General features: G+C 32.6%; 2 protein-coding genes across 5 annotated transcripts in view; one reads left to right on the plus strand and one right to left on the minus strand.

Moving 5' to 3' along the window:
* Positions 1-635: 635 nt before the first annotated feature.
* On the minus strand, positions 636-17964 carry LOC139517385 (claudin-10-like). Of its 2 annotated transcripts, none has more exons than XM_071308370.1 (4): positions 17806-17904; positions 2714-3008; positions 1960-2109; positions 636-910 (listed from the first exon to the last, which is right to left on the minus strand). In XM_071308370.1, the coding sequence occupies exons 2-4, from the start codon at positions 2934-2936 to the stop codon at positions 726-728; spliced, it is 558 nt and encodes a 185-aa protein (XP_071164471.1). In that variant the 5' UTR covers positions 2937-3008; positions 17806-17904; the 3' UTR covers positions 636-725. The 2 variants fall into 2 exon arrangements, with proteins under 2 accessions (XP_071164471.1, XP_071164470.1); XM_071308369.1 differs by lacking the exons at positions 636-910; positions 1960-2109; positions 2714-3008 and adding exons at positions 9795-11240; positions 12626-12775; positions 14970-15237 and having other exon boundaries at positions 17806-17964.
* A 1084-nt stretch (positions 17965-19048) lies between these two features.
* Positions 19049-26362, plus strand: part of LOC139517344 (von Willebrand factor A domain-containing protein 5A-like) — a 71757-nt gene continuing 64443 nt past the window's right edge. The window contains exon 1 of one of the 3 annotated variants that reach the window (XM_071308283.1): positions 19049-19122. The gene's annotated coding sequence lies outside the window, so the exon portion shown is untranslated. Of the gene's footprint in view, positions 19123-23461; positions 23572-26362 lie in introns of those variants that run through there. The other 2 variants (XM_071308281.1, XM_071308282.1) reach the window with 2 other exon arrangements.

The raw sequence follows: 26362 nt of genomic DNA on the forward strand, positions 1-26362 counted from the left end.
ATTTACTTTGGTTTTCGGTAATTTTTTTATTTTACTTTTTTTTTGGAGAATTTAACCATATTCTGATTACAAGTAACGACGTCACCAGTCGGTTTATATATGAACGGGAAACAAGCACAGATCCAATCACTGATGACAGTTTCATCTTGATTTTAAATAAGATGCAGCCATTTTGATAGATAGGCTAGAAGCAATATTGAGACTCTCCAAAGTTACATTTTCAAATCCCAATAACGTCATGACAATGTTACGACAAGCCGCATATATAGGAAAACATAATTTCACCATTACATTAAATAAATTCTTAATGTTGTAATTTATATGGTTGGATCGTGAGCACATTTTAGCATTAAGCGCGATCTCGTACAAAATGTGCCTGTCCAGTCAACGCTTCAAGTTTGATAAAAAAAAAAAACACCATAAAATTAAGCATCTAAATCCTTAATAGAATATAAACATAGCATTGGTTACATTAGTTTTAATGATCATAACATTTGTAATATTTGATGTCTAGTATTATCTTTACTAATGAGGTATGAGACGAGAAGGTTTTTATTAAGCTCCTACTTTTCCTCATGTTTCCTAAAATTCCTATGAATACAAGAAATGGCATTTGGTAACCGCGTGTTAACAAATTAAGGAATAATGTTTACTTTAATTGCAACGAAAATGTACACTGAAATTTAAAAAAGCAAAACACTCCTCCGTAAAGTTGTATAAAAGTCTTAAGATTTTGTAACCGCTCTTTTTGTTTCTATTATCAGAAACACGCCAGCTGTTATTTCTAAAACAAGGGCAACAATCGATAAAGCAAACCCGTATTCTAACGCATAGTCAGTGACTGGTGTATCTTTATAATATTTGTCCCACTGTGTACCAAATACTATGCATCCTATGAGATATAAAATACCTAAAATAGAAAAGAAAAATTATGAACATATTTATATAAAACCAATATAATTAAAATATCGAACTCTGATTTTTAATGGAATAAAACGAGAAAAGAACATGTAGGTGCACGAGGATAAAAAAAAAAGAAGGTTTGAGTATTCAACATTTAAATCAAGTCCTCTGCTAGATGTTCGTTTTATTTGATTTAGGCGTTTAGAGGCTTTGGCGACCCCGCAGTAAATATTTATAACACGTGTGCTGTGACAAGTGAGCGTTACAGAAAAACATTCACCTACTCTGGCTCAGTCAATTGATAACATGAGCGCGCCAAGAAATGGTCTTGTCTACGCTGTCATGAAAATGATTCTAAATAAGAAGATAAAAACAGTGGTATTCATGAGTGTCCAACGAGACAAATCTCCATCCAAATCACAAAGTATGAAAATTATCAATTATAGGTAAAAACGGCCTCAACACGAAGCATTGACTCACACCGATCAAGCAATATATAAAGGATCCCATAATGACTATAGTGTAAAACAAGCCTGTTATTACGACACAGTATCATTACTCAAAAAAATAATTGTACAGAATGAGATTTCATTATAGCTTTATCTTTGTCTTATTTGAAAGGCTATAAGACTATGTTTGTTCGTCCTTATAACAGCGTCTTGTATTTTGGAAGAAGCTATCAGTTCGATATTAAGTTAAAGGTAATACTTTTGTCATCTATATTATATATGTATGTATTATAAAGTTAAGTATGTTTCTGGTGCTGATCTATTTTTTTGGATCGTTCTTTTATGTAACTAGTCAATTCTCTTTTAAAGTTTGAAATAAACTATCTACTATTCTTTTTTAAGTAAGGTATGGCAAGTTTTATATTTTGACCCGGTGAGTGAAATTATTATTTTATGCAGCCGTTTTTCTGTTATTTGCATTCAGATATTAAAAATAATAATCAACTTTATGTTTAGAGTATCTTTTAGCGTTTTTGTTTTTTGTGTTCAAGTGTGTTACGGTGTGTTTTTTTTTGTTTTTTGTGTGTGCTTAGTTCAATATACATACCAGTAACAACACTGACGATTCCAGCTGCTAGTCCTATTTGTCCATTAGTTTTGCAACTATTTATAAACAAGAAAAGAATCAAGAGGAAAAATGATATCAGTATACCAGAAAATCCGAATGTAACCATTGCTTGAGTAGCTGCATACCAGTCTGTAAACAAAAATATATTTAATATCAAGAATTTTATTATACGAAAAAGTAATCATTCTTTTTATTTTGATTAATAATTATGTTTTGCAAGGTTACAGCTCTCTACAAGTTCATGGCCGCCCCGAACACGCTGTTTTTTTGTTTGTTTTTTTTTGTTTTTTTTTTTTTTTGCTCGATTACACCTCACTGTAATTTAAGTTCATGACCGCTTCTTACATCTTTTTTTGGTTCATGATCGCCCTTAACAGATTCTAGTTTGCTAAATGCCGACCACAAAACAAATGCTTTTATTCGATAATTTATTTTTCACTTTTTTTTTTCAGCGTAAATATATATCATGTATGCATCTTGAGTGTGAAATATTTCTACACTAAAGATCCATAGAGGATTCATAATGTTCCATAAATATTATAGGTCTGCTTTCATGTTTTGTACTCTTTGTATTCTAGTCATCAGGATGATCACACTTACGAAAATCAGTAAATATTTTGAAAAAAATGTCTACTAGTATTTATATATAGTATATCAACTACCATTTTCACCAACAAGATTTCAGTTTTTACATTTTTCTATATTACTGACTTAAACTCGTTATTGGTTTTACCTGTTGCTGTTCCATCAAGCTGTTGACATGCTGTAATTTGATCAGTATCGCTACATATCCGCCATAATCCATAGAATTGCGTAGAGGAAGTTGCAATGTTGGTAGCGCTACCCCATCCTGTTGTTGTAAAGGAGATGCAGGCAAAAACTAAAGCAACGGCAAGAAAACACAAAGCCATCTTCATCCATAATGATGCCGATTTAAAATCCTCAATAACTGTCATTTCTTACAGACTTTTGTTACTTATTCGGAGTTTGTAAGGCCAACAGTATTTAAGAACGGTTACCACAACAAACTGTTAAGAAACATCATAAAATGACAAGGAGTATGTAAAAGAAACTGATAACATTTACTACATACAATATTTTAATTCTCCTAAACCATAATGGTAAATATCTGAGTAAACAAGTTATGTCTTTATTGGTTATATATAAGTAAATGTAAATAATCTTTAAGATACAGTTTATCTATTATAAACGACAGGATCTTTTTCAAAGGGCGCAACGTGCTCTTTTTAAATCCTTATAAAAATTAAATTTATTAAAATGAGAAAGGAAACCCAGTATTCAAATTTGCCATGCTACTGATATGCAGAGATAAACCTATCGTGTATAGTGAAGATTTAGGAATTATTGTCTATACCTACCTCTTGCAACGAAAAACAAATTGAACAAATAAAAATATGAAAACGAAACTTGCGTGCAGTCGATTTTAAGCATGTTTACGGTTCAATTTTAGTCCATGGGCATTTTCTTCACGTACTTGTTAACTGTAATACTTGTCAAATATATAAAACTAATGAAAATGTAATACTTCAGTATAAATGTATTAGTCGTGCTATCCTAACGTTCAGATCGTTTTTGGTCTTGCATGGCATCAATAATTAAACCACAGATTGGGTACAGACTAGAAGGATTATATAAATACACGAAGTGTGTGGAGTATGGATTAGTATGATGTACTAGTATTTAATATGTTCTCGAAAAGTTGCATTTACCGTCATTCATTGACATATTTGAATCTCTGACGAGAAAAAAACAGACTCAAGCTAGCGAACAATAAGAAAGCGAACAATAGGGTGTAACAAGCTAGCGAACAATAAGAAATACGAGCCAAAAAGGTCATGCCAAAAAAACCGAAGACTTGCATCAACCTGAAATCTTCTTTGCAATCTATCGGCACTCATTTTCAGGACTCAAAAGACTTGGGATAGGCACATTCAAAGTGTTGCGGGGTTAAACTAGTTTGTTGGCTTTAAACCTTTCCTTAACCTGGGATAGCGGTGTAACAGTACAACATAGGAACACGATCAAAATCAGTTGACAAGTTCCTAACTCATCAGATCGATACAAAGCAGAAAAACATCTAACAAAACACAGATCGGACGTGGCAGGGTATTAATACATCCCCACCGAACATTACAGACATTCGTTACATATGTGAGAGTATTCGTAGTTGCTGGCAGCTAGTTCAAAGCCAATAACAACTAATAAAAAAATTATACATGTAAGACTAAAATTATCAATCAGTACACATCCAACATCCAATGGATTTAGTGTAAAGACGTCATTAACAGTCAGAGAAAAACATGACCTTGTACAATGGCAAGATACAGATGTAAACAAATTGTTGAGCCATAAAATAAACTCATCATAGATACCAGGACTAAATTTAGTATAAGTGCATATGGATATAAACGAAATATTTAGTTTGATTTTAATTTACTGAGTGATAACAAAATCAATATTTATACCAATTTAAACAATATTCAAAGATCTAATTACACTGTTGAATTGTTAGCATTTTAGAATAAGTTTATTCAAAGGATCGATCAGTTTACTCTGATGTATCTAAATTTCTGTGCTCGGTAAACAACATCTCCGTAAAAATAGGATATGCTGTCCCGTTTGAAATAAGTTTTTTTCTACATGTACTGCCAAACTTCCAAAGCAAATCTTTGTATCTAAGGAAGAATTTCGTAAAGGTTTGCATATTACTTAGACCCTCAAACGTAATATACTAACTTTATCCTAAAATACTTTGCCACGTACGATGTGTCTTGTTAACATATTTTAATGTGTGTCAACTATGTTTCAGGTCAGGGGCGGATCCAGGATTTTGGAAAAGGGGGGGGGGGGCGAAGAAACTAAAAATCGGCGATCGGAGCGAGGCAAAAAAATTTTGGGACCTTTTTTAGACTAAAAACATAAAATAAGTGTAAAATGCACTTTTTAAACGGTTCTTGACTTTGGGCGTGTATATTTTATAGTTGCTGTAAAGTGTAAGGGTTGGACATTTTTATGCCGTATTCTCCACATTAATTGTCTATTATAAAATGATGGGGTGATCCAAAGCTATATGTACTAATATATTTGATGTGGGACTTGCCAGTTTAAAATGGACATGGACAATTATCGTTTGTTGTATGTTTAGTTAGTATCAAGATATACGACGGGCTATTCGATGAAATTTACAATACGACCGACACGAGTTAAGAAACAAACAGACAATTTTTATCCAAATGTTTGGTAGAAATGTTTCCGCCAACAAGGGAAGAGAGGGGTTCCAAATCAACGAAAGGCTACGAATGAGTCTGAAATGACAACGAATTTATGAATCGGACGGTCGAAAAATGGAGACATTAAGGCAACACCCAACAGGCAGGTTGCAGTCGGGCCTTGAACAAATTATTCAATAAATCAGTTCAGCGAAACAGACATTCTGGTCAGATATGGGATTTACATGCAAAACCCCGGTCACCAAAAAATTACGCCCGTTTATTAATCATCATGTTCATTTAATTTTAAAAATAATCTGTTGGAAATTTTGGTTTCAAATGGCAAAAAAGTGGACAAGATTAATGTTTTCAATTTTGATACGATAAGATTTTTTGTTTAAGGCAAAAAGAGTGTGAGAACTTTTTCTCTCATACATCTCAGACTGCCCCCTCAAATCAAATGGTCCGTTCCTTAGATCTTAAGCTTACTGACAGAGGATCATTATTCAGCTAGTATGTTATTAATAGGCTTGGCCGTGTAAATAATATTGCTGTGGAACTTTTTTGTTCCTGACATTATAATGGAGTTTTACTTTCTGTTTGGTGGAATTGTGAAATAGAAGTCAATACGTTCTTGCTCAGTCCTTGTCACTTCTTGTCACTCTCACTGCGTCATAAGCAATTTGTTACTGTAATTTGATTTTCAAATTGACATAGTGCAGTCATTCCCAAAAAATGGGTACAATTCGAAAGTAGACACTGTTAAAAAATAAATTTCAACTGAGCAGAGAGAGAGTGTTGTTTTCTTCTGTGTCTATATCTAGTCTGTCATTTTTTTAATTTTTACTTACACCATTTTAGTTGTTTTCTAGTTTTAGCATTTTTTGTAAGACAAGGTTAGTATGAACGTATCGGAGGTTAGTGTTGTATGAAGTCTTCTTAAAAATTGCATTAGAGAAAAACACAAGATTTAAATCCAGGCTCATGTGAAATGGGTTACATTTACCACCATAGCAAACTGATTTATACGTATTATTCTGTATATATTGAAAGCAAATACCAATTTTAAGGTCTGAATTAATATAGTGTTTAAAAAATAATTCAAATAAGTAGTTTTCACAACTTATTTAGTAATAAATTTAAACTAATGAAATGTTATGCTGTATAATATTTTAGTTTCATAATACAGCTTTCCAGGAAAAACCCTATTATTTATGTTTTGAATCACTTGTATGTATTTTTTATGCTTGTATTAATCCACGCCCCCATCTTTGTTACGGAGGTTGATATCAAACTAGTATCTGAATGCTGATACATAGTAACACTTAACTCTTTAATGCTAGCTTTTCTAAACAATTTATTGACATTACAAACTAAAAAACTGTTTTCTATCAAGTTATATGTTTCTTTTAGTCAAATGGACTTGTTCTTGTCAAAATCTCCGTAACGATTCATGAACTTTCACTCAAAAATATGTTTTACCTTAACCGAATACTGTTCAACTTAATTCTATTAGCTCTAATCTTCCTTCACACCATAATGTATGTATTATACTCAACTATGAAGTTATAGAGTCAAAATAGTTTCATTTCGAACATTTCTATCCTCCGTAACGACATTTAAAACCTCCATAACGGACAATTCCAGTTCTTACCAACAGCAAACATATAAATGAATGTAAATATTGGAATTAAATGACAAACAAGACGACAGAATTAAACATTTTTCTTAGTAAATCGTTATCTAAAAAGAGTAAAGTCCTGTTAGAGAAAAAAAAACTTTTTTTCCTTAAATTTCTATCCTCCGTAACGTAAATCAATGATGTCGTCTATGATTGACATCACCTTTTGATTTTTATTAGTGATAATTGATGAACTGATTTGGTATCTATAACAATGTACAAGAATTTCAATTGGTATGATCGTGTTTACATGCATCTTTAGATTTTTTTTATTTGCATAACCTCCGTTACATTGATGAGTCCTAAATAATCTTGAAAATGTTTGCCATAAACCGCTGTTAAAGTTATGATTGTCGTCGTAATTACACAAGTTGTGTTGTAGACTATTTTAAATCTAAGAAAATGGCTGATATAACGTTTATTAAACGTTATAATGTTGCTCACATAATAGGGAAAAAACAAGTTAACCTACCTATCTCAAAACAACATTTTTTTTCTCAAAATCTGTATTTTGTTTGTCTGTTTTCTTTATAACAAATGATGTCTGCTACAAAAATGACTTTCGGCAGTGTCGGCAGCCGCTGATACTGATAAAAAAGTCTGACAACTTAACTGTAAATAACTGCGTCACGGAGGTTATTTAAACGGAGGTTAGTTTTATTTACATGAAACATGGAAATATGTAACAATATTGTTGAGTTGCTTTCTCAAAAATGATTATTGAGAAGCTTTATGGGTGTTTTCAATGAAATAATCATCATTTTGATTTGTTCTTGGTTAGTGCGTTCCAAAATACGCGTTACGTAGGTTGGATTCTTATATGCGACAATCGAAAAAAAGAGAAAGAGAAGATTTTTTTTTTATTTTTCGTTTCATTGCAATAAAAGTTAAAGGCAGGATTTTAAAATTTGATGTATCAATTTTGCTTAAAGTCACTTTGGGCCTGATTTCCAATCATATAAATAGGGTTTGACTGTACCTAAAGATACGTTTATACGGTAGGTTATACGTTTATCGGCGACATTGGTTTAATGGGTAAATCAAAGTGTATATTATAACTTTTGATTCTAAAATATTTTTGTGGATAAAAATCAATATAGTGTCAAATAAAAAAAGCAAATCTAATCATGATTTAGATGAAATAAAGTATTTTAATTCACATCCATATTTGGAGTTTTTCTTGGCGACATTCGGAATTCGTGTGATTTCCGTATATTGAATAGAAAATCACACAAATATAGTTACGATATACATCACAAAAGAATATAATTTTATTTTAGTATACATATTTATCACTTAGAACACGAAAAAGATTATCTGTGACATATGTTAAGCTTGCATTTTGTGGTTATTTGCCGACGACACTGAAATTTTGTAATTGTACCCATTTTTTGGGAATGACTGAGTGACGTTTTTTCGATGCACTAGTTTACTCCACCGTAGCGAATCACAGGACAATAATATATGTAAATACGAGCGAAAAATATCTTTATAAGTAAAGAATTGCCACATAAAAACTAAATACACGGGAAATAGCAAAGTTCACGAAGTCTTGTCTGATTAATCTTTTACAAAAAAAAAAAAAAGAGTCCAAGCAAAAGGGGGGGGGGGCGTACGCCCTCTACGCCCCCCTCTGGATCCGCCTATGTCAGGTGAGACTCATATTCGTTACCCCAAAATTATATTTAACTGAAATGTGTCAACTAAAAAATGATAAATATTTTTTTCTTACAATTTAAGGGATCAAATTGTGGATTATTCCTCGACCATCAAAAGATATTATATTTATCTATAAAATAAGACAAAAAATAGTCGTGAGGTATTTCGGTTCATTTATTTCCAAATTTGCCTGTCAGATTATATTCACCGAGTACTAAGCTAAACAGGTTCATAGTTCTCGGTCAATATAATCTGAACAGGTCCATATATAACGTATTGAATATGTAGTCCTCAGTCAATATAATCTGAATAGGTCCTTATATAACGTATTGACTTCGTCAAAAGTCCATAATTAATAAGTATTTTGCAAATAATAAACAGAATAACGTAAATAATTTTCAATAAATTTAATAAATATAAAAAAAAGTTATGCGTATATTGCGTTGGTTAAATCTCACGTCAATTACTTATAAGGTTAAAAATAAAATCACCTAATGACGAATACGAATACTTTATTTCTTATAAAACTACAATTACATAGTTAAATAATCATAAATATAACTATAAGGTACAATTTTTACAAGCATGTGTGAACAATACAATGAAATTAACTTGGAGGACTGACTTTCACATTTATAACTTTGATAAATTTACATAGTTTTTCTAATATTACAATATTACCTGAATTAAACAGTTGATCAAATTTATAGATATTAGGGTTTGACCAGCAGTATGTAGGTATAAAATTCTTTCTTTCAAACATAAAAGATCCACAATTCATAATGTAATGGTACTCGTCACCAATGTCGTTTGAGTTACAGAGACGGCCAGTGGCGGATCCAGAACTTTTCATAAGGGGGGGGGGGGGGGGCGCTGATTGACCTAAGGGGGGCCCACTCCAGTCATGCTTCAGTGATTCCCTATATAAGCCAACCAGATTTTTCCCATGAAAAGGGGGGGGCCGGGCCCCCCCAGGGCCCCCTTGATCCGCCTATGACGGCAGATTCTGTCTTCTCTCGGTAAATCCTGCCACCTTCCAGACTCAATCGGCAAGTGGTGACTACCACATCTATATTTGCATAATGTATAAATGAATTTGTAAGGTAAAACAGAAAAATATCTTTCCAATTGAATTTTTTTTTAAAAATACGATAGCATAAAGTTTTAGGTGATTCTGCAACAAATGCAAAGCATTCTTGTTGAAACTGATCTTTTAGTTTTTGCTCAATACATTTTGACACCCATTTATCAGCAAACTGTGCATTCCATATATTGGACATACCACAATTATCAAAAATATTTTTAATATATGATATCCACTTAGTGTCTATTCCGTAATCATTATAATATAAAAATACAAATTTATATAATACAGCACAAATTTTACTTTCTTTCCCATTAAGAAGTATACTCCAGAAATTAATCATTCACAGTTTTACAGACACAGTAATAGGGTATCTGCCAAGTTCTGCATACACTATGAAATTTGGAGTAGACTGTTTTAAATGTAAAATCATTTTACAAAATTGTAAATGTACACGTTCAAGAATATCTATATTTTCAAAACCCATATTTCTGATCCATATAACAATATTGGTAAAACCATTTTGTCAAATAAATCAAGTTGACATTCTATTGACAAATTGTTTCGTCTACCTTTATTTAAGGAGGCTCGAGGGTATAAAAATTTCAGAAAAAAATCAAACATTTGTTTTTCATTAAAATTTTTATTTATTTCCTTTTGTAGTTGTTACTTTATCATATGGTAAAAAAATCATTCAAAACAATCTATTCGTGTTGGCCCCAGATGACTTTCAAAATGTATACATCATTGAAAAACTTCCAAATTATCTCCCTTTGGTGGAAAAATGCCATTTTTTTGGCTTTAAAATTGAATTATCTTTTTCAACTCATCGGTGACGTATCTTTTTTAATATAATTTCCATATAAGCTGTACTTAAACTAAATTATTGTAAAAGTTTAGCGATTTCTGTAATAATTTTTTTTTTTAGAAAATAAAATACCTAAATATGTATATTCTTTTACAATTTCAATGTCGTTACAATTAACTGTGAACTTGAGATTTGCTGGCATTCTGCCACTCGAAAAGATCAAATTTAGTTTTATTTGTATTTATTTTCATTTTTTCATTCTTCATAATATTCGTAAAATGTATTTAACATGTATTGTAGATCAGTGCTATTTTCTGCTAATAAAACAGTACTATCATCTGCATATAAAAGTAAAAATAATTTCAAGAATACTGTCAGCTCATTTTCGATTTCTTGTGATATAGATTTTAAGCCTGTTATATTTTTCTTTTCAAAAAAGTTTGAAGATCATTTAAAAATATAGAAAACAAAGCAGGTGAAAGGTTTTCCCCTTGCCGAACCCCCGTCTCACAGTGTATCGATGAAGACAGATGCATATTGCCATTAAAAGGTCAAACACCAAGAAAAGTATTTCCTATATCTGCTCATCAGTTCTGCTGCTGCTATCATAACGATGTTGAGATGTGTTTGTTGTCTTTATTTCCACGAGTAGAAGCACCCCACCTGCTATTTCGGAAAGTATCGCAAGGATTGCGAGATAAAATCCATATTCTAAAGGATATTTCGTCCGATCTGTGTCTTCATAGTACTTGTTCTTTTTAGTGGCAAATACTATGCATCCAATGAGATACATTATCCCTGAAATAAAAACAAAAATCCTTTATTTGCTCGTAAATAGATATAAGAAGATGTGTTATGAGTGCCCATGATACAACTCTTCATCCAAGTCACAGTCTATAAAAGTATGGTTTACTTTTATCTTATCTAAATTCATGAAACTTAATATAGTTGTTTCTTATGATGGTCAAATGATCTGTATACTTTATGGTGAAAATAAGATTTAAACTTTTTGAGTTACGGCACTCTGTAACTAAAACAGGGGTGGTTTTTTTCACATGTCGCACCGTATCTCAAAAACGATTCTTGATTATTGCTTAAAACTTTACACGCTTCTTAGTTATATTAATCTTAATACATGTATCTGTATATACCTTTTGGTGAAGATTCAAAATTTCATTTTTGAGTTATTGAGTATTTTGTTAAAAAGGGGGAGGTTTTTTTTACATGTCGCGCCGTATCTCAAAAACGATTGATGATTATTGCTTAAAACTTTACACACTTCTTTGTTATATTAATCTAAAGATTTGTATACTTTTTGGTGATGATTCAAAATTACATTTTTGAGTTATTGAGTATTTTGTAAAAAAAAATGGGGAGGAGGTTTTTACATGTCGTGCCGTATCTCAAAAACGATTTATGATTGTTGCTTAAAACTTTACACACTTCTTTGTTATATTAATCTAAAGATCTGTATACTTTTTGGTTTGATTCAAAATTTTATTTTAGTGATATTTAGTTTGTAAAAAAAAAAACAGGGTGGGGGGTTGTTTCACATGTCCCGCCGTGTCTCAAAAACAATAAATGGTTATTGCTTAAAACTTTCTCAGAAACTATTTATGATTATCTAAAGATCTGTATACTTTTTGGTTTGATTCAATATTTTATTTTAGTGATATTTAGTTTGTAAAAAAAAAACAGGGTGGGGGTTGTTTCACATGTCCCGCCGTGTCTCAAAAACAATAAATGGTTATTGCTTAAAACTTTCTCAGAAACTATTTATGATTATTGCATAAAACTTCCACACAAGACGTCGGGCGTATCATTCGCTCATGGCGCAGCTGTTTATTCGTTTTGAAATATCAAAACAAAAAAAACAAAAAAAAGGAAAGTGTTTTCAATTTTCGTTTTTTATTTTTTCAAAAAGCAAAATGACCGAACTCATCAAGCTTTACGAGTTTGTGCATTGCACTTTGACCATACGCTGTAATCAGTTAAACTTGCGTGTAGTGCGTACTTCCGTCATTAGAAATAATCTTAAAGAAAATTTAAGCTTAAAATTAAGTTGAGCGATAATTGATTCAGAAACAAGAGGTTAGTCTTTTTTGATTAGACATATGTTGTAATAGAGTAGATACAAATAATCAAATTTTCAATATGTTATGCCTTGTTTTCTCTATACGTACCAGTAATAATACAAATGATTCCGGCTATAGCTCCAATTTCGGAATTCTTCTTATATTTTTCGAAGAACAAGTACAGTATACACAGGAACATGGAAACTAGTATACCAGAAAATCCAAATACCGCCATTGCCTGAACAACAGCAAACCATTCTGTAAATATATTGTGAAAACAAAATCTAATAAAGCAGAAACAATTCAAAGGAGTAGGTCCAGAAAGACCCCTTTTTGGCCCCAAAATATAGCAGTTTTACAAAACTGTTAAAATCTAAACTTTTGTTATTCATTGGAAAGTAGAATGCTTTTGCTGCATAAATATGGGCTATTTTTGACAATACAATGCACATATATCGGGTACTAGCATTATTTAGTCATGCTAAATTACTGAAATCTTCACAATTTTAGTATTTTAGTTAAATTTTAGACGGTTTCCGTCTATAATGAAAGTGGCCGCAGTTGTGTTCATTCTTGATATTGAAATTTAAGTTGTATTTGATGATAATACATAACATATTTAAAGGTTGCGGATGAACACGGATGCGGCCACTTTTATTTTTGACATAAACCAAAAAGGGACATTTTTTGGCATATTTGATAGATTTTTCATATTTAAGCTTGAATCGGAGCGTTTTTAATGACTAAATCACTTAAAAGCTTTTACATAAACTAATTGAATCAAATGAAATAGACACGTAAGTGTTTAAAAAGTGTCCAAATCTTTCGTCAGATGAATCTGAAATTTGAGGCCAAAACCGGACCAACTCCTTTGTTTGTATTAAAAAATATCCATTGTATTTACTATATGAATATGCTTATCATTCTCTTCTTCTTACCCGACCCTGTCGCTCCGTAATTCTCGTATCACGGCTTGAAACGTGAGCAGACATCGTCAGTGACGTCAAAATGTATATGAGGAGTCTTAAAAAACATAAAACTGTCTAAATGAGGGGGAAGGGACCATTAATTAAACGATAAACATATCGGGTTTCTACTTGTAGATAAAATGAAACATCAGCCACTCGACACAATGTGAAGCATTGTTCGTTCGCTGCGCTCATTCCCAAAATAGCTTCAAATTATGGCGGGCAGCTAATATTTTACGATATTCATGTGAAGAGAACCAGGTTATTTATAAATACAAAGAGGTGTTGGTGTATACGTAAATTAAACAATAAACCAATGACAATAAACAGCTGCGCCAAAAGCGCACGATACGCCCTTCGCTTTTTCAAAGAATAAAGTTCAATAACTTCTCAATTTCAAATCAGAAGTTATTAAAACTGGAGAAAGGTTATTTTTATAGATATAAACAATTCACAAAAGTTTCATGAAAACTGATCAGGGATTTTTGAGTTATTGTCTGAAAACTGGAAAATTTCCCTTTGATAATGAACAAAATCCAATAACTCGGAAACTTTATGCAAAATGCCTATAATTTGCCTTTTTGAATACAATAAAAACTTCCTTATGTTAATCAGTGTTGCCAACGTCCCCCCTTTTAATAGCATAAATGTTATCCTTTATCTTAGTGATTAGATATTGTATTATAATCAACCAATGTTACAATATTCATCAAAATTGAAATGAGTTTCTAATTACTGGTTGGAAATAGTATTTTTTCTGCGTCAAAATGAGCAATTTTGAGCCGAAACCCAAAGAGACCCATAACTGTGGCAACGGAACATTTAAAAACACATTTCTTTTATCACAAACAAACAACAAACAAACAAACAAATAATTTATTAGAGTCTCACCTCTTTAAAACATTTGATATACAACACAATATAATATTAACAGTTTATAAAAGAGCCACTCTAAAAAGAGTTATGAGAGACTGTAAAAACACAGATTAAAATACATTGATATTACATCTATTACATATATTAATATATCTTAGCATAAAACACCATACTATTAAAAACAATTATACAAAAGAAAACAAACAACATTATAAACACTTATTACGAGTATAAAATACACTTTCTCTTAAAAAGTACTTCATGGCAGATTTTGGCTGTAAAATAACAAACTCTATCATCATGAAACATAAATAAAAACTTTTCTTCATTACTTAAATTACTAAAACTACTTTCTATATTACATACACTGTTAAAAATATCGTTCGCAAATCTGCATATTCTGGGCATTCTAATAAAACATGTTTTTCATCTTCAATTATATTCAAATCATTCTTTCTACAATTAAAACAGTGTGTAACGAAAAATATCTCTTCATGCAAGAAATAGATATAAACAGGTCATAACTATTAGAGAATACAAATCTCATTAAACATTAGCACTGTAAAATATATTGCTTCACCTTATTGAGAGCAATCTACAATACTAACCATTGGCTGTTCCATCGAGACTGTTGCATGGGTGTACTCTATCACTATGATATCTTTCAACTTTACATATTCGCCACAACCCTAAGTACACCCCACCCTTAGTCTCCTTGGTGTTCTCACTTGCCCATCCTGTTGTGGTAAATGATATTCCGCCTGTAATTAAGGCAGTCACAAAACAGCAAAATGCAAGTTTGGCCCATATAGAAGACGATGCAAAATCTTCCTTCAAAGTCATTTTTGGAGACGGAATTAAGTAGAGGAACTCTGACTGAAAGTATATAATAATTTTGTAATGTAATAATAAAATCACAATATAAAAAAAGGAGATGTGTCGAATGATTGCCAATGAGACAGTTATCCACCTGAGTTCAAATGACGAGGATTTACGAAATTGAAGGTTACCGTACGACCTTCGAAAATGCGAAAAAAAAACTTATTGTATTGTCTTGTATGTTGTAAAAGGCTCAGACATGATAAAATATGAAACAATTCAAACGAGTAAACAAACTAATTTATAACAATACAATTTACAAAAGACATGAACCAACAACAACTATTGACCTGCAGACTGCTGATTTCGGACAGGCACAACAATTGTGTGGCTAACATAGGACAGTGTTGTAACAACACGCCATAAGATCAAACTGTAAAAATCGGAAGCAAATCCCCAACTTAATAAGTTGGTACGAATTAAAAAAAAAAAGATTACAGTCTGCTCTTGTCCATATGAAGAAACATCAAAGTTCGTGTTTTTCGTAGTATAGTAAACTTTAAAAGTCTATATGTAATGTTTCCTTAATATATGGCATTTACTTTTTTGTATATGTCAAGATAATTTTACCTGTAACTTGATTTGATAACTGGACTCAACCTATACCAAAACTTGTGGCTCAATGTTTCATTGTTTCTATTGATCTCATCATGATGTATTACCATATGAGGCTGCTAAGGATTTCATTATTCCCTATGAGAGTTATGTCCCCTTGAAGCAATTTCTTTCTTTTGCATTTTTCTTAAAAATCATTTCAGATAGAATCGATTTGAAAATGGCAGCATGTACAAGAACAGATGGCAATGTTTATCAACATAAACAATTAATTTGTTACTAAGCCTTATAAGGAGTTATTCCCCTTGAAGAATTGTGTTCAATTTTAGAAAAATTGTATTTCAAGAACCGGAAGTGATAGAGACTTGGGACCTTCACCAATAATCTTTATTTCAATTGACCTTTAATATGCATCCAAGGTCAAAGGTCACAGAGGGCAAAATAAAATTACGCCGCAATTTCAAGCTTACATATTAGGAAAACGATAAGACTTTGCTGCATACATACAGCGTATAAAATGTTCCTCTTGACGAGCTCTATATTTTATATAATAAGCCCAAAAATGTCCGACCGTCTGTTCAAAAGTTACAACGGGATGATTCTTAAAAGTATAGTATTTTGTGTATATCTTTTTAAAGGTAACATGTATCAACCTACTAAAAACTGCAAAGATGATCAGTAGTTCAAGACCTTCAATTTGAGGTCAATGTAAGGTCATGATGAAATTTCACCTTGTCCTTCACATTATACTATGACCTTGACCTTGTGATATTTGAAAGGTCAAGTGGTCCTGAGTTGAATGGGGATAGTCCCATGTCCCTACGACTTCCGGTTCTCAAGTTTTGTATTGCATCATATATTTGATGATTAATTGTGACCTTGGTGAACTTTGAAATTGTCCCAATTCTTTTACTATAATGTTGTCCTTCAACTGTAGATCATTTATCATTTAACAGATTTGAGATATCTGTTGTCGTTTTAGAGATAATGCAGTTTGAAGTTTTGCGAGCGGAGGCATGTATTTCTGAATCATCAAGAGCTTACCACTTAAAATGTTTTAGAAATTGAAGAGGTTGACATAGTTATATGTTTGACCAAATATTAAAAACATTCAATGGAAAAAACACCAAAAAATCAATTTGAAATTTTCAAGTTTTGAATTGACTTTGTAAGTTTCATAACTTCTATTTATATAGTTGATATTGCATCATTATTTCCACTTTGTCAAATGGGGTCATCTGATATATCAAATTGAAGGTCTTAATAAACTCTACTTAAAAATGGAAATTTTAAACCCCCTTTTCATCCCAGAGGGAAGGGTTGGGTCATTTAGTGCAAACATTCAAATTTCTCAGATGGTAAAGGTTGTCGCATATCAAATGAAAGAACATAAAGCGTACATTTCAAATTTCAAATTGACGTCTCTCAAAAATGGGTTGGAAGGGGTCATTGAGTGCAAAAAATAAATGTTCTTTTAAGGTAGGGTTGTTGTATATCAAATGAAAGGTCATGATGTGTACATTTGAAATATCAAATTCTCGACCTCCAAAAATTAGTTGGATAGGGTTATTAAGTGCAAAAATCAAATTTTCAAGAACATGGTGTTGTCTCATATCAAATGAAAGCTCATCTACTCTATTCCATATATCATAATTCCGATCTCAAAAATGTGGGCGGATGAGGTAATTAAGTGTAAAAAGCGAAAAGTTTCAGAAGGTATGCTTGTCGTATATCAAACGAAAGGTCGTACAAAGTACAATACGAAAACATCACTTTTACAGGAAAGACCTTTCAATTGTTTTACAAACAATTGAGATACTAGTTTCTATTGCATTTCACATTTTATTTCAACAATCAACACCGAATAAGGTTATTGCTTATAGAGATTCCATCTCTATATATAACTCTTATGAAAAAAGTCAAAACTACCACCGCAAATTACAATTTACAGTTTATAACAAAAAAATGAAAACGAATCATAATTTCCATAAATTGTCTTAATGTACTTACATTTTGTAGCAATATATGATGAACAAAATTTAAAACTGTTCCTCTCTTTCTTTCAAAAACGAGTTATCTGAACTATTTATTTCATTTACATAGGCTTCCTCCCTGCACAACGGAAGAGGAACTAACACAGGAAAACTTCTTAATTTGCAGTGTTGGAATTATCTTAAATTTATATTATATTCTATAACTACTTTCCTTTACGAAACATTTTTAGGAAGCGATAACAAAAAAGGGAGAAGTTGCAATCCAATCTTAAGTTACTTTGTCTTAAAACCTTTATCTTGAAAAATCCATTTCCGATACAACAAAAATAATACATTGAAACCTATACTTGTTAGGATATACAAGTACCCGATCACGTTCACTCTGTGTAGTAATACATTGAAACCTATATACTTGTTGGAATATACAAGTACCCGACCACGTTCACTCTGTGTAGTATTTGTATGCGTATTCATCTAATGGGTTAATCCTTTTTCAACTGATTTTCATAGTTACACCACTGTCCCAGGTTTGAGGAGGGTTGGGATCCCACTAACATGTTTAACCCCGCCACATTCTTTATGTATATGCCTGTCTCAAGTAGTGGTCCTGGAAGTTGTCTCATTGGCAATCATACCACATATTCCTTTTTATAAGCTATATATTAAAGGAATATTGTAGACTGGCACACCAGACTATATAGAGGTCGAAAAAAATATTCCCTTGAATTTGACAGTTGTAGGCAATTAATCCTACATTTTATTGCGGTAAAACATTTCTGTGTCATAAACATATGTCTTGGGTATTTCAAAGCACCATCATTTTTTATTTGGGGTTTCTATAGAATATTTTGTAAACTTGGGGTTACAGTGTTACTAAATCTTGTACACAGGTTAAATAAGGGGAGAAGTTTGATTGGCTAACTTCCAGTGATTGTTATTTTCTTATATGCAATGAAATGTTATATGAATATTTTTCTATGGTACTGGACAGGATAAAACTTTACTCATGCCAAGTATTTCTTTATTTGAAACAAAGATAAATAGTATAGTTTCTTTTTCGAAATTTCAACTATTATAACAGAAGAATTACAAAATGATTTTTTTAATCTTTTTTTTTTAGAGAAAACTAATATTTAAACCCTCAGCATGGTCAATCAACGTTAAGTTTGTTTCCGATATAATTTATTTTTAGGCTCACGGTAATAATAAAGGTAATATCTATTTTTAAATAAAAATAAATTTAGATTGTGAAATGTGTACAGTTTCAAAATAACACAGGTAAGGTATATTAACGACTAACTTAAAGACAGAATAAGAAAGAACACAGAGGAAGGTAACTATATCGTTAATTTAATGTTGTTAATTTCTTTGCACAAAATGACAAGTCCCCTTCAAACGACCCTATAATATCGATTTTTGAATATAATTTATTTGTTATGAGCAACAAACATCTATATTTGTAAATAATAACGATTATAATGATATCAGAGCACAGAAACAGTGCAGTGTATGTCACAGGTAAGAAAGCTCATTAGTTTTCAGCAACTATAAAGGGAGAAGTGGAGCTGCTGTAGAATTACAATGAGACAACAACTCAACAAACTAAAAGAGTTGTGCATGGTCCAGTTCATCTTCGCTAGCCTAGGGTTACGCTAGTCCTTCATATGGAGTATATATGTTGTGTACAAGATGTAAGTTTGTACAAACTATAATTTGTACAGGGTTTTTGTACAAGTTATAAGTTTTTGAACACATACCTTCTTGCAACAGGTGATACAAGTTTATCTTCTAAACTGTACCAGTGTAATGTTTTAAATTCAACTTTATATACTTCAACCTAACATTTAGTGCTATTCTCTTTGTCTTCAAACTGGAAATAAGGATACCTGAATGGTTTAAATTCTAATTTTATTTTTTTCCTTTACCATATTCCTATCCATACAAAGTCTTTTTGTTGTCTTATAATGTTTTTGTATCAATTCTCAGTATTAAACTTTATCATAAAGTTGTGAAAATAAGACAGAAATATGTGAAATAAAAGACTGTGTGCTTGCATCATCCATTTGTGTTCAGCAGGCCATACAACACTAATAACTTGTACAAAAAAATCTGTACAAATTATAATTTGTACAACATTACAACTTGTACACAACATATATATATCTCCCAATTGATACGTGCTTGTATTTCCTATCATGATTTCCTTGATTGAGTATTGCTACTCACAAGGAAGCTATCAAACCAAGAGTTCCAAATGGTGAAGTTAAAATCATCCCTTCGTAAATTTTACGGACGCCATCACGATTTGGTTGACCGTTATGGAATAACCGTTTCACAGATGATATCGGATATGTTCCTTATGTGACTTATGTCGTAACTACAGTACCCTTTCCCTTTTTACGATTGTGACCTACCAAATTATGCTATTTACCGGATTTGTAATAACATAAGCAACACGACGGGTGCCACATGTGGAGCAGGATCTGCTTACCCTTCCGGAGCACCTGATATGACCCCCAGTTTTTGGTGGGGTTCGTGTTGCTTAGTTGCTTAGTCTTTAGTTTTCTATGTTGTGTCTTCTGTACTATTATTTGTCTGTTTGTCTTTTTATTTTAGCCATGGCTTTGTCAGTTATTTTTCTATCTATGAGTTTGACTCTACCTCTGGTATCTTTCTTCCCTCTTTTACGAGGAGGGGAATGAATCGTAATTTTTCCCTTGGCTAGTGAAGATGGGTCCGGTCGGTCAGTATTTATAAAATATATTAATCTAACAGCAATTAGACAAAATTCACGATGAACATGTAGATCAAAGTGTGGTAAATTGATTGATAAGTATATTGACTGGCGCTTGCTTAATGTCCAGTGGCATCTATATCCTGCATATTCAGAACGAAAACAAATTAAATAATAATACAACATTAAGGCTTTAAAACATAAGTCGGCCTGGGTGAAGGGTTTGAAATTTGAAATGCCACTGAAAAATGAGGGTGTGTTAGAAAGAGAAAGAAATATACCTTGCAACATTATATATTCAAACATAGCCGGATTTCATTAAAATTCGCGTATTTTATGTCGCCAATGACGTGAATGGCTATGTCATTATCGATGTACACACAAGGACTTTGCAGAAAGTTGTTGCAATAGTTCGCACAGAGAGTGTGAGACTCTTCCAACTCGGACCAAATAGAGAGCGCGATGCTCTACCTACACGGACCGTACACAGAGCCAAAAGACTCTACATTCACGGACCGTAAAAAGAGCGCAAGACTTTTCCTACATGTACCACACAGAGAGTGCAAGACTATACATACATGTTCCGCACAGAGAGCGTAAGACTATACCTACATATACACGGACCGTTATTGAAAGAAAGTGTATAAAGATAATTATGTTTAATCACCAGATGTGCTTTATCTCTTAATCTAATTATTTGAGGTGTTATTCTAATCAGCTCCATATGATATTAATTAAATGGTTCAAAGAAATTGAAAAGCAATTGTACTGAATGTTTAACGATTGTCATGTTTCTCCGATAAGCGATCCAAAAACTAAAAAAAAAAGATAAATATTTTATGTATTGATATCAAACATTTTAATCCAATTATCTTTACACGTGCATCTATTTATAGTGCCGCCTACTAGATTGAGTGACAGTTAATCTGATTAACTGCTTAAATATAAATAATGTATCTTGGAGAATTCTTACAGTTGTTATAAGCATGTCTAAAGTAGTAACTAATTTTTTTTTTTAAATTACCACAGATGTATGTGTTTGGGTTTGGGCTTGAAGGGTAGGCGTTTAGCTAAGAAGAATTCGCGTCCACTTTCAAGGGTGTGACGTCACTAATAGTGTCCGCCTTGGGGGGTAGCCTGGTCCAGGGTTTAAGCCCAAATATGGCGTCGTCGTCCGAGTCACATGGTCCAACCCCAAGTTCGCAACCCGATTTCAGGGTCGACTATGGCGTCAACGTTAAGGTCCAAATATGGCGTCGGTGTCCGCGCCCAGGTCCAAATATGGTGTTGGCGTCCGGCGTCCGAGGTTTAGGGCTCGTAGTACGCATATAACACTACTGACCCCTATATCTTGAGAGCTGTTCTGTGCGCACCAGGATTGACCTCGGTTGTTTGTTGTCGTAGTTGTAAAGATAGATAAACTGTCAAGCGCAGTGCTAGTTTCACTGTCGACCCGCAGCGATGTTTGTCTGAACAATTTAAACATTTTTGGTTAATGTGAAACGAGATCAGCTTCGTTGTATATAACTCATGTCTGAGACTTTATTGTAGTCTCACGGTCAAATATCAACGTTACAATCATTCCATATAAAACGGCTAGGCACTATTACACAACCGCAAAAAAAAAATTTGGGATCGTATAATGTTGTCGTCGTCTTCTGCGTGGTCTGCGGCGTCGTCCGAAAACACATTGGTTTCCGGACAATAACTTTAGTTTAAGAGTAAAGTGAACGGATCTCTATGAAAACTTTTTAGGAGGTTCAATACCACAAACGGAAGGTTGGGATTGAATTTGGGGAGGATTTTTTAAATTTCGAATTTTTGAAAAGTTTCAAGAAGAAATCTTCAATTCCACAGTATTGCGCAATAGATTTTTAAGATAATTGACCACATTTATTTTGTGTCAGAAACCTATAGTATGTCAAAAATTTTATCACAATCCAAATTCAGACAGTATCAAGCTTGAATAGTGTGTCCAAATTTCCCCCAACTGTTCAGGATTCGACCTCTGCGGTCTTATCAAGCTGCGCTCAGCGAAGCATTATTTTCAATTTGTTACAGAAACTGATAAAAAGCGTTTCTCAATTACACGTCTGTATTCTGCATAGAAACAATTTAACTGTCATGAAAAGGACATCATGTTATTTGATACGCCAGTAACGGTAGACATTTCTTTGCTTAAGTTGAATAGATCAGAGATATATAATACATATAATATGTCTCTGAATAAATAATGTGTTTCTTCTCTCATTTTTTTTTTTTATAAAAAATCAAAGAAAATTACCGAAAAAAATCAAATGTTATTAAATTTTCTGGTTTGTTCATGCCCGCGTTTAGCTTGTAGGTCAACTTTTTTGAAAAAATACATTTTTATGTACTATAAAGTTTATATTTTTATATCAAGTATTTATTGATCTCGTAGATTTCTTAGTTTCGTGAAAAAATATTGTAAAACAAATAAGATAGTAACACTTTTTTTATCAGTTCAATATAATTAACGCGTACATCGGCATATGTGAATACCGTCAGGCAGAGACATATATACACATATGTCTCTGCGTCAGGTCAACTTTTTATGGAGAAAAACATTTTTTTTTACTGTAAAGGTTATATTTTCGTATTCAATATTTATTATTCTCACAGATTCCGGATTTTTTGGGACAAATATTGTTAAACAAAAGAGATATTAACAATTGTTGCCGACCAGTTGAATATATTATGTATAGCGTATTTACAGAGACATATATACATGTCTCTGGTATTTATTAACGGCGAGTGTTAATACCGTCCGGTCAACTTTATTTTGCTCAAAAATATTTGTTTTCACTTATTTTATTTGATTCATAAAATATATTTCAATATCTTTAAGGTCTACAAATATTAAACAAATCTACCGAATAACAAAAAAATTATGACTATTTATATCTCGTCCGGTCAACCGTCCTGTCACTATCCGGGCAATCGTCCTGTCATTAGTGCTTCCCGAGACCATTGACTTTCAGAATTCCCGCCAAAATGTCACTCTAGAAAAATAACGTATGTGATCAGGTAATCATTATGTATATATACTCATTTTTTGACATATTGCCTGTATGAGTTGTATGTTCCACTCACGATTAGCCGATCGTGCGAGACCCTCATGGGTAATAAAGGTCGAGGACGAGAAATAACACGCCCAACAGTATGTCAGTAATAAACGGGTCAGGAATAACCACCAATTGGTGGATTATACCTCAATTGACGTATAATCCACCAATTGAAGTATATTGGTACAGACCAATTGACGTATATTGCAATTTTTTTGTAATAGAATGCTAGTGTGAGATAGGAGCATGATTTTGCAACTTGCAACCTATTTTATGACCCTTATTGAGTCCTCTGAAAGTTTCAGTTTTGTCAAAGCCTGCTGCATCTCTTGAGAATGCATGTGTACAACAATTCTTTTGTTGAAACATTTGTACTATTGACCATGATTGACTTTTGATAATGAAAGTCAAGTATTAACAAAGAGCTCCATTCACCTGTGGAGTTGTACTCATGATCGCATGACTGCAGACAGTAATGATGTCCATTGACAGGTGATTACAGGTAAATTTGCCAATCAAGAATTGACAAGATAACAATAGAAGAAACTGCAAATACAATTATTGATTAAATGCAATATGTTATGTCACTATACTAAACTAGGAATGTTTGACAAGTTTTCATACCATAATATGGTTTTAAGAAAACAATGCTCCATTTTGATAGAATAATTTCTTTTGAAAAACAAAGAATTATACACCAATTGGTCTATACCATTATACGTCAATTGGTGGATTATACGTCAATTGAGGTATAATCCACCAATTGGTGGTTATTCCTGACCTGATAAATCGTAAACCACTAAACTGCTAAAGGTGCACATTATATATGAGGGTCCAGTGGCGGATCCAGGGGGGGGGGGGGGTCCGGGGGTTGGAACCCCCCCTTTTTTTTGGACGATCAATGCATTTGAAAGGGGACATATAGTTGTAACTCCCCCTTTGTCCTGGGTTGGGAACCCCCCCCCCCCCCCCCCCCCCCCCCCCCCCCCTTCAAATGGCTGGATCCGCCACTGGGGGCGTATCATCATGTGACACAGGCACTTGTTTTCTATCCATGGTAAGATCTTGCCATGGATAGATATAGGGATGGTATATCTAGCCATGGATAGAAAACAAGTGCCTATGTCGTGTGATGTGTTTTCGTGTGTTTTCGTACTAATAACAAGTTTCACTTCTTACGGTTTTCACTGTTAAGTTTTTATTCACGTGTGTACTCAAATTTTAAAGGCAGTGTCTGCGCGTACCTGCATGCGGGGACGTGAGTGTACCTGCATGCGGGTACAAATAGTCAAATTGCCGTTTGTAGGCAACACGTACCCACATCGAGTTTTATAATAAAATGGCATCGGATCAGGAATGAAACGTGAAGTACATGTATATAGGGAATTTGTCGCAATTAGTGAATAAATTGGTTAATTAATTAATAATTATTCTTAAAATGGAAGAGAGTGATATATGTGGGGAAGACATTTCAAAGTTATCATGAATTGGAACAACTTGATTTGTTCAAAACTATCAGTCGATTTATTTAATACAATTGTATAAATGAACTCAGGAGTCAATTGCAGCTGCAGAGAATAGAAGAACCGGAAACACAAAAATTAAAGTTTAACTGTATTCATGTATTCATGTATTCCTGTATTCACGTAGGCAAAACATTCCAAAATAATTCAACAGGAAATTGTCTAATACAAGGTAATAAATTGTTTTAAATTGTATTTTCAAATCGAATTTGACGTGTTTCATTCATTAGTCAAGTTTATTTCTATAGAATACTTCTAGTTTTTCTGTTGTAAACCGTTCATGATTTAAAGGACATGTCTACTTTCAGTAGTTTCCAAATGGAATGTCCTTTCTACTTTAAACTTGAAGCCTAAATTTCAGTTTCTGTTTTACATTTTACTAAAAGATTATTTTTAAATCTCATATGGGTATTTTTCAAATTCAGTAAAATTAATACTATTATAAATCCTAAAAAAAACGTAAATGTATTTTAAAGAATTATAACAGTATTAAATTTTATCATGTTTTTCTTTTACAGGGACTGTACAGTTTCATTTGCCATCAGTGTGCAATTAATTTGCAATGTTTATCATGTATTACTATCTAATAAATACAATTTGAAAATATTATTTTTCATACTCTTCACTCGTTCTTCACGAAATCCCCATATTATCGATAATCTCCGTTTATATTTCACGTGTCATTCCCGATCCAATGGCACATTATTATAAAACAGGATATGGGTATGCGTAGCCTACGAATAGCAATTTCAAATATTCGTACCTGCATGCTGGTACGCACAGACACTGCCAATTTTAAAAGCATGTTCTGTCGAATGTTTTTTTGTATCTTGATTTTTTTGTCAAGGCTTACTACGATTTTTTTTACCGTTTCTGATTATTTTGAGATTTTTGTATGTCAAAAAAACACATCATATTTTTAGCTCACCTGGCCCAAAGGGCTAAGTGAGCTTTTCTCATCACTTGGCATCCGTCGACGTCCTTCGTCGTTAACTTTTACAAAAATCTTCTCCTCTGAAACTACTTGGCCAAATTTAACCAAACTTGGCCACAATCATCATTGGGGTATCTTGTTAGAAAAATGTGTCCGGTGACCCAGCCAACCAACCAAGATGGCCGCCATGGCTAAAAATAGAACATAGGGGTAAAATGCAGTTTTTGGCTTATAACTCAAAAACCAAAGCATTTAGAGCAAATCTGACATGGGTAAAATTGTTTATCAGGTCAAGA

This window comes from Mytilus edulis, chromosome 3, assembly GCF_963676685.1.
Source record: "Mytilus edulis chromosome 3, xbMytEdul2.2, whole genome shotgun sequence".
NCBI lineage: Eukaryota > Metazoa > Mollusca > Bivalvia > Mytilida > Mytilidae > Mytilus > Mytilus edulis.